The sequence below is a fragment of the Euleptes europaea genome, chromosome 3 (assembly GCF_029931775.1).
Source record: "Euleptes europaea isolate rEulEur1 chromosome 3, rEulEur1.hap1, whole genome shotgun sequence".
Taxonomy (NCBI): Eukaryota; Metazoa; Chordata; class Lepidosauria; order Squamata; family Sphaerodactylidae; genus Euleptes; species Euleptes europaea.
This window is the reverse complement of record NC_079314.1, coordinates 10711132-10720474: the sequence shown is the minus strand read 5'-3', so window position 1 is coordinate 10720474 and position 9343 is coordinate 10711132. Positions and strand designations below refer to the sequence as shown.

The 9343-nt window shown below is 58.1% G+C and overlaps 1 protein-coding gene across 1 annotated transcript; it reads right to left on the bottom strand.

Moving 5' to 3' along the window:
• Positions 1-232: 232 nt before the first annotated feature.
• On the bottom strand, positions 233-9174 carry SHKBP1 (SH3KBP1 binding protein 1). The gene is given in 18 exon segments (XM_056846287.1): positions 233-614; positions 765-870; positions 975-1153; positions 1597-1693; positions 1785-1940; positions 2051-2221; positions 2489-2605; positions 2831-2918; positions 3210-3325; positions 3730-3920; positions 4005-4095; positions 5034-5204; positions 5333-5413; positions 5660-5718; positions 6202-6275; positions 7341-7386; positions 8061-8114; positions 9113-9174. Coding segments are annotated over 18 exon segments (2241 nt in total).
• Positions 9175-9343: the final 169 nt, after the last annotated feature.

Below are 9343 nucleotides of genomic sequence, written 5' to 3'. Positions count from 1 at the left end.
TTTGTAAGTGGAGGGGGGGGGTGTCTTGGTAAGGCAAGGAGCTTCTCAGCCAGACCTGAATTCTTGCTTGGCACAGGTGGCAGAGGTCCTGGGAGCAGCCGACATACGCACACAGACCCCAACCCACCTGGCAGCAAGACCAGACACGGGGAGCCCGTGGGGACCTGAGCGGGCAGTGGATGCCCCTTCCAGAGAGCTTCTAGTCCCGTCACCAAGGATGGCAGGCAGCAGATCAGAAGGATGTTTCACTAAGCGGCCGCCTGGGGGCAGCCAGCGGAAAGGTGGGCTCCGTCGAGGGAGGGCCACCGCTGGACGGTCTCTGGTTTCCAGCGGCTGCGGGGTACTCGGGGAGCTGGGCCCAACGGCCCTCAGGCTGGGCGAGCTCAGAAAAGCGGGCACGCTCCTGGCATCGCTCAACAAAGTTCCCACTGACACGCCACCTGTCGACGCCCCCCGACTGACTGTGGGCTTCGCGGACAGACTGGCCGGAATGACAGCGAAGGGCTGTGGAGTCCAGAGCCCGCTTCTCTCGAATGCCACCAGCATCTGGCAACTGGAGGCTGCTGAAGAAAGCGGCGACACATTAGAGCAGCAAAGGGGACAGGGAAGAGCCCCTCTCAGCAGGCTACCCTCGCCTCAGCTGGGTCCCAAACCCAATGCTGCAGCTGCCCTCCCTCCAGGGGCCAGGGTAAAGCCACACACAGGCACTGCCCGTTACAAGAGGCAGAGTCCACTCCTCCCCCTGCATACTGGTGCCCATCTACCTGGGGGTGGCAGGTCGAGCTCTCTGTGGCTCCGGGGTGTGAATGAGTGCCAAGTCACAGTGGCCCAGTTCTTGCAGAAGCTCCTCCTCCGAGAGACCACCGGCATCTGGGGGAAAGGCAGGTAGGGCTGGGGGTTCCTGGTGCAGCCTGAGGCCCTCCAGCTCCACTGCTCCACCAGGGGGTGTGCCTCCCACCTGCCTGCCCGGTTACCTGGGGCTCGCTCCAGCCTCTCCATGGCTGTGGTGAGGTCCCACATTTGGACGCTGCCAGTGCTGTGGCCAGTGAAGAGGTAGCGGCGTGGGCGAGAGCCAATGCGGCTGGAGCCCTCGCACTCCTGCACCATGAACGCCGTGATGGAAGCCCCGTCGACGGAGCTGACCGTGCAGATCCTGTGGCGGAAGAAAGGGGGCAAGAGAGCTGGGGCCCACCCTCCCAGGCACAGTGCGCCTGGCCCACCAGCAGTTCCTGTCGTTTCCCCCCCCCCCCAACACACACACAGCCATTGCGTGGCTGGCTTTGGGGGTTAAAGGCCATGACTGCTTCCCCTTCAATCCTGCACCCAACACCATCTCTGGCTTGCTGCACCTTTACCTCCAAGAGCTTCTCAGTTTTCCAAGAGACTCCCCCATCCACCAAGCGTCAAGCGACAGGAGATCTCTCACCTCAAAAATCACCCCAGGCCTTGTCCCATGAAGGGGTATGAGCGGAAACTGCCTGCAAGGCGGGCATTTGAGGGGGCAAGGGTTGGAAGCCAGTGGGAAGAGCTGGATGCTGCCTCCTCTAGAAAAGAGCAGTGCCCCTGCCCTGTCCACTGCTCCGGCTACAGACTCACCTTTTGCCAGTGGAGGAGAGGCACACGTACAGCTTGCTGGCGTCAGGCACCACTTTCTGGAGGAACACCTGCTGGTCATCCCGCTCCCCAAAAGGGCCTGCAAGGAGAAGGGGAGGCAGAGTCTGGAAACTGGGAGGGGGGAGGCAAAGAACAGACTGCCCTGCAGGGCTCCCCCTTGCCCCACCTACCTATGTCTGTGCCAGCACTACAGCCCCCTTGCCCATCCCCGGACTCCAGTGCCAAGATCTTGAAGGAGGCAAGTGGGGTCGAGCCGGGCTGCGTGGAGATCATCCCGCGGAAGCGCGTCACTGTCCACGTGCGGACGTGGTTGTTGTCAGTGCAGACTGGAGGAGAAGGAGAGGCGGTGAAGGCAACATAGGGACGGGAGCCCCCTCCCCCAGAAGGCTGACAGCCCTCCAGCCCACCCCCACAGCCTTCCGCAAGCCTACTATACCTGAGATCAGGTGCTTCTCTGAAAGCATCACCTTTGTAACCGGACTGCGGTGGACGGCAAACGTCTGGAAGAGCTGCGGCCCCGAGCCCACCGTCTCTGGGTGCTGGACGATCACGCGGACCATGCCGGAGCTGGTGCCGTAGGCGATCTCGATCCAGTTGCCGCTGTTACCTGTGCCAGGAAGCATGGCTGCAACTTGGAACACAATCACACAGGGCCAGGAAGAGGGGCAAGGCCTACCCCACCCACAAGAGCACACCCAGCCGCTCAGAGGAGAAAGTGCAGCAGTGGGCGGAAGCAGGGCCAGGGCACCCTTCTGGAAGGGAGGCCAGGATCCAGGGAGCCAAGCTGGGTGGAACGAGGCGCACAGCAGCACAGGAGGGTGCCTGGGCCAGGGGAGCTCTGGACACGGCTGGGGGAGGGGAGGCCAGCGCTTACTGCTCTTTGGTGTGAGATAGACACTCAGGGCGGTGATGGCGTCCTCAGACGGGTCGCGGTACAATTCTGTGACTAGCAGGTCATTGTCCTTCATGCGCAGGGGAAACTTCTGGACGTCTGTTCAGAGCCGGGGGAAGAGAAGCCGCCGCATAGGAGACAGGCCCTGGTGATCCCCATCTGTGGGGCGAAGGGCGGCCCCTCGTGGCAGGCCTGGGCCTGTCTCCTGCCCCCTCCCCTACCAGAAAGGGACTGCTTTTGTCCTGGCGGCATCTGGGCAGAGGCAAAACCCACCTGCAACCTCTGTGCCCCTGCCTGGTGGGACTAGGCACCTCCCTGACTCACCCAGGTGGTAGATGGAGCCATCGCTGCACCCCAGCAGCAAGAAGGACCCGGCCGAATCGTAGCTGTTGATCGGGCTCACGTCCTGAGTCTGGGGGCGGGGAGAAGGGAGGGAGACAGCCCAGCTGCAGCATCACCAGCATGGGGCCCTGGCTACCCACAGGGCCCCACCTTGCACCTCAGCTGCCCAGACAGCCAGCCCTCTGTGGGTCTGCAAAGCGGCTAGGGGCAGAGCCCCCAGGAAGTGGGCGGCCTTAATCAGCTCCTGGAGTGCTAAGTGACTTCCCCACCTGCCCACCATACCAGGCAAACTGGACTGGGGCTTACCTGCCCAGAGAGGGCATTTCCTGGGCTTGGGCCTCACTGCACCTCCCCCACCTACCTGCCAGTGCTTGGTGACGGCGTTCCAGACACCAATCTTGCCTGTGTGGCTGGTAGCAATCAGCTGGCTGCCCACAAACAGGAGGCCTTCCACAGGGACCCCCAAGCGGAACACACCTAAGCAGGGGGAGGAAGAACAGGAAGCGCGGGGTGGGACACAGGGGCCCTGCCTGCCCAGCCCCCCAGACACAAAACTTCCAGACTGAAGGAGCCGAGTTCAGGTGCTGCAGCCAAGCCCGGGCACCTGGACACACACCCTCTTGTGCCAGGGCAGCGGGGGGGGGGGGGCGGGGGGGCCTGCAGGTTGGTATCTAAAGGTCTGCACATGAGCCAAGTGAAAAAACAAGTGCTTGGCCCCTGTTTCAGTTGTTGGTCTCTCCCCTGAAAGGGCTCCGTTGGTGCCCAGCCCCCTGGCAGACACTGCACGGCCGTTTGGACCAGACGGAGCAGCATGGGGCCTGATAGTGGCTGGCTGCGGGCACCGAAAGCACAGAATGGCACCCTACCCCCCCAACCCTCACCAATCTCCACACCGCTCCCATCGGGTTGCAGCGCCCAAAGCAGGATCTCGCTGCAGGATGCCGCGGCCACCATCTTGTCGTTGTCACCGAGTGAACAACCGGCGACCCGGGCGTTCAGTGCCACGCGTTCAATGACCCAGTCCAGCCGAGGGCTGCAGAATGCCAGTTCCCACCCAGAAGTCTCTTTCATCCTGTGGGTGAAAGAGAGGGCGGGTTGCTTTCAGGGCGAGCCTGGATCCTTCAGTCGCGTCCCCTCACCCCCACTGCAGAGTTACCTGTAGCAGACCAGGAACTGAGCATAGGCCACGGCTATCCAATTATGATGCCCGCATATGAGGCGCACCATGCCTGGGTCGCTGGTGGCACCTGTAGAGAGAGGCAGGACACAGACACTGGTATAGCACAGAAGGTGGACTACAGGACTGCCTTGGGGAGACCAGGGTTCAAATCCTCACTCCGCCCTCTCTTTGCCTAACCTACCTTACAGGGATGCTGTGAGGTTGAAAGGGAAGAGGAAAAGACAGGAAAACAGGGAGGCTGGCCTGGATGCCTTGTGGAAGACTGGGATATCCATAGGTACAGCAAACACACAGGGAGCAGCTCTGAGCAAAGCCCTGGCTGCTCCAGGAACCCTCCCCGCCCAGCCCGAGTCTGCAGTGAGAATGGAGTGGCCCCTTCCCCGTGGAGGGTACTGGGCTCCCACCCTCTATCTTGCCAGCACATTTATAACGCCTCCCAGGGGCTCAGGGCACCCCCCCCCAAGGTTCTTGCTCGGGAGGCCCCCGAGGCTGACAAAGAGGTGCCGGCCTGCGAGCCCAGTGACGGAGCAGGGGCTGGAAATGGGACTGACACTCTTGCCGCTAGGCAACACTACCCTCGTCTGCCCTGTCAGAGAAACACCCCCTTTCCTGGCTAGGCTTATACACCTAACCAAAACCCAGTTTCTGAGATGGGGGGGATGAGGTACGTTTCCTGCCCTCCACATCAGGAGAGAAATGGACCAGTGAGGTCTTACTTGAGCAGCCACAGAGCCCGCCGTCCAACCCATAAGATCTGCAAATCCATGATGGCTCTTCCACAAGCCCTGGAAAGTGGGAACCGGGCACAGCTGAGCTCAGTGCAGTGGGGGTACTTTCACTCCCACTTTACACCTTGGGAGAACTGAGGCTCAGGCACTGTGACTCTCTACTCACAGCCACAGAATAATTTCACGGCATAGACCCTGGCTCTCTCTCTCTCACACACACACTCACATGGCATCTGCCAGCACATAAACAGGACCTCAGCTCTTGCTTGGCACCTACCAGTACCTGTGCCTCTCTCTTCCAGCAGCCGTCCCAGCAGCCCAGCATTGCCAAGGTTGGGGGGCATGGTATTACTCCGCCGCACAAGAGCCCGCTCCGAGAGGCCCCCTGACCGGACGGCCAGCTGCGGCCCTGCAACACTGTGGCGGTTCCACCGTTTGGCAGGAAACACTGCAAAGGAGAGGAGGGGTCGGGGCCAGAGGGGCACAAATGAAGCTGCCCCCCTGTGGCCGCCTCATTCCCGGCCGCCTCTTTGACCCCCAGGTTCCAGGCATAACACAGTCACGCCCTCTCCTCACCTGGGGGCGGCAGGTAGCCATTGAAAAGGACGCTCCCACAAGACGACTGCTCAAGCTCGTTGCTCAACTGCAGGCGGCGAACTGGACAGGACAGACAAAGACAGGTGATGAACTGCGGGAGGACACTGGACCCTGACCTCACTGACACGCACCCCATGGGGCCACCCCTCTGGAAGCAGATTGAACTGGAGAAGGTAGGACTCAAAACCGGGTGGGGGGTGAGAAGAAGAGACCCCAGATGCAAATGGAAGTGCCCGCAAACCAACCCAGGCTTCCTCCAAACCCCTCTCACAACCCAAGAGTACTCTGACAATCCCTGGGGCGTACCTAGTGGAGTGATCCCGTAGAATTCGGCTTCATGCAGCAGCAGTGAAACATTGGTCCCCCTAAGGCAACAACACGGACAGTAAGGAGACAGCCTGACATGCCGCTAAAAGCAGCCACCACCACCACCCCCAGCTTCTCTGACTGGCGTAGGTGGGTAAGCAGCAGAGCAGATCCGACTTCCCCACCAGCACTCACAGGCGTCAGGAACTGGAGCGCTGCCAACAACACTGTGCAAAAGGAGATCCCAGACATCCCCTTCTGGGCTCTGACCTGAGAATGGGAAGCCTAGAAATTAACACTGGGTTGCAGTGGGCTACAAAGGGGGGCTGCTCAGCCTCCCAGAGGGGAGGGATCAGGAGAAAGCAAGCCAGGAAAAGCCCCACCAGATGGGGCATAGAACACAAGGTGGTGGCTGGGAAGCACATCTTCTACCCTGCCATAGCTACCCTAAACCTTGTGACTGGAAAGGCCTTCCAGAACACTCTAAGTTGTGCCACCCCCATGCCTCTCCCTCCCCAGCTTTACACATCCTCTAATCATACCTGAGATCAAGCTCTTTGGTCCGGAGAAAGTTCAGGATGGGAGCAAAGATATCAGGGTCACGGTCGATGAAGATCTGGGAGAAAGCAACAGGGCTGGTTTTTTAGTCTTGCTTCTGGGACGATTCGCAGCTGCCCAAGAAGCCCTAGCCAAGGGCTACTCCTGCCACTCAACACTTGCTCAGCTCCGGTGTATCCACTCCCACTCCACACAGAAGGCAGCTGGGGCAGATAACTATACCATCTCAAAATGCTACAGTTCATCAGCAGTGATAGATTTCCCTCATGGTTAGCAAAGAAACAGCCTAGCACTGGCCATCACTCAAGAAAGAAGAGTGCATCTCATTCCACAAAGGCATCCCAGTGCAAGAAAAGGGGGGACAGGAGTCGGGGGGGGGGCAAGCCGATGGGGGAGAAAGTGCAACAAAAGCCAATGTGTGCAAAGGAAAAGTCCCAGGGGAGTTCACAGCCACTAGGTCTCTTAGCAGTCAGACACTTCTTAGGATTCTACCTGTCCCGTTGCCAAATGCTATCCTAAGCAAAGGCCAGGCAACCCTTTATCCAGTCTCAAAGCTGTCACAGGTAGTGGCCCACATGGTTGGCATACAAGAGAGAGCCTTTTTGGTGGCAGCCCCACAATTATGGAACAACCTCTCTAAGGAGGTGCATGTGTGGGCCCCCCCTCACTGTCAATCTTCAGGAGACACTTGAAAACAGTTTTATTTATGACTACATTTCATTGGTTTGGTTTTTATTTTATTTATTGGCAGTTCTTACTGAAGGTTTTAAATTGCACTTTTTAATGGGTTTTATAGTTGTTGTTCTTATTGTGTTTTTATAATGTTTTTCTTGTATTGTAAGCCGCCTTGAGCTCCACGAGGAAAAAAGGCTGCTAATAAATGTTTTAAATAAATAAATAAACTCTACCAAGACAGATAAGATTCTCTGCCCTTTGTCGTCAGCACTTAGATACCCTAGATTTGCATGCAGCATGGCCCTAACACCCACAGTATGTCCAAAGCGCTCTTCCTGCTCCCGCTTCTGGAGATCTGCTTTGAGCAAGGAGTCGAACCAGATGGCCTGCATGGCCCCTTCCGACTCTGTGCTTCTATGAGCCAAGAAAGGTTTTTTAATTTACTCACAGCGCCTGTTTCGTCTTTCAAAGTGGAGATCCGGCCACTGAGGAGGCTGCAAATCAGACAGAGGGCAGGTAAGACACTAAGGAGTGATGCCTGAATCAGTCTAAAGCAAGAAGCAGAGCTGAGGAAGCCCCCCTCTTCTATGCTTCTCTGGATGCGTGAAGCTATTTTAGACCGAACCAGCCCCGTGGCCCATCTTGTTTACTGCAGTCTCCTCTGACTGGTGGACACTCTCTGGCAGAGGCATCAGCTACTAGAGGGCCTTTCTGTGGGCATGTCCCGGGCCAGGGCAGGGTCCTCCGCACGCCAGGCAGGCACTCTGCCACTGAGTCACATCTCAACCAATGCGTGGCATTTTCATCCCCATTTAGTGAAAACATTTGCAGAGAGTAAGAGAAACAAGATGGGCTGCTTCACCGCTGAGCTGCACCTAGCAGAACCACAGCCAACCCCCTGCCCTGCCCTGAGTTGTGCCACACATGGGTGGGGGTCTTCAGCTATGCCAGCGGCTGCCGCTGAAGTGCTGTGCTGGGGTCCGTGGGCATCTGGGGCCCCTGCCTTTCATTCCAAGGCCTGAACCTGCAACGACAGCAGGGCGGTGTGTCTCCCCTGCACCTCTTGGGGGGGTGGGGGGTGGAGCAAGGCAACCTTCCTCTGCAGCCCTCGGCCCTGCCCCCTCAGCCACCCCCTGCCCCTTCGCTCATTCTTCTCTCCGAAGGGCACCTGGAAAAGAAGGAGTCCGGGACCCAGGTGAGAGTCTGGCGGGAGGTGCTGAACCTGCAGAGAAGGGCAAAGAGGGCGGTCAGGGCGGCCTGGCTGGCACTGGCATTCTCATTGTCATAGCAACGCTCCCCCTCCCCACCCCCTTGGGGCAACAGCCTCTGGCGCGAGCTAATGCAATGCCTGAAGTCATTATATGCTATGGGAAATGTATTGGAAATGTATGCTTTATGCTCAGTCCACATCCTCGCACTTATAAAGATGCTAAGCCCAGGATATAAAGGTTAGCATCTAGCACAATACCATGTGAGAGCACATGTATGTAATTGACATGCAGCCCCAGGTATAAGGGGTAAAGTATTAATCCTTGAAACAGATGCCCTAATGTGTAATCATTAAGTTAGCATGAGTCTGGCAGATGCCATTATAAGCTGCCAGAATGAAAGACTACATTGATTGCCTGGTACGGCTTTTCACCAGTAAAGAAAAACAGTATCTTACCTTCATACTTAGGAATGTGGTCACAAGACCTAATGCTTGCTTAGAGACAGCTTTGACCAATATCTAATACGCCATGCTAATTAAAGTGAAGCAGACATCCAATGGGCAGTGAATCTATGTAACTGTAACATCCCTAAACCAAAGTTATAAACGTTGGTGTAATCTTTTGTTCTCGGTGTGAGTTGTCCTGTGCATTTAGGGCAATTCTCACCCGGTGTGTATATTGGGCCTAATAAACAAACTGCTTTGAACTCTCAACCTCCTACTGTATTATTGTCATTGGAAATTAATACAATAATACAGACCATTTCATTAACGTCCTCATCAGAGCGCAGCGGGGCCGAGAGGCCGTTCCTCCCCTTGCAGGGGTCTCCACACTGCAGGGCCGTTTTGCTCGCACTGCGCGGCCAAGCCTCGCTGGCTCCTACTCGAGTGCCTTTCCCGCCCCCACAACAACCCTGCGAGGTCGGCCGAGCGGAGGGGGTCGGAGCCTGGCCTGCGGCGCCGGAGGGAGCTTCCGTGGGCAGGGGCACTCTACCATTATAGGGACTCGCCTTCTACCGCCCACGTTCAGCTGCACGAGCTCCACGCCGCCGCCTCTCCTCGGCCCCGCCATCGCCGCCGCCCGGCCCCTCGCGGCGCTTCCGGGTTCCTGCGCTGGCACCGCCATGGTGTGCCGGCGCCTCCGACAGCTCCAGCTGCGATTGGCCGCGATACACGCAAGCCCGCCCTCTTCGGCAGCCTATTGGTGCGGGCTTCCGCGCCGTCCCTTCAGTCTCGTCCGG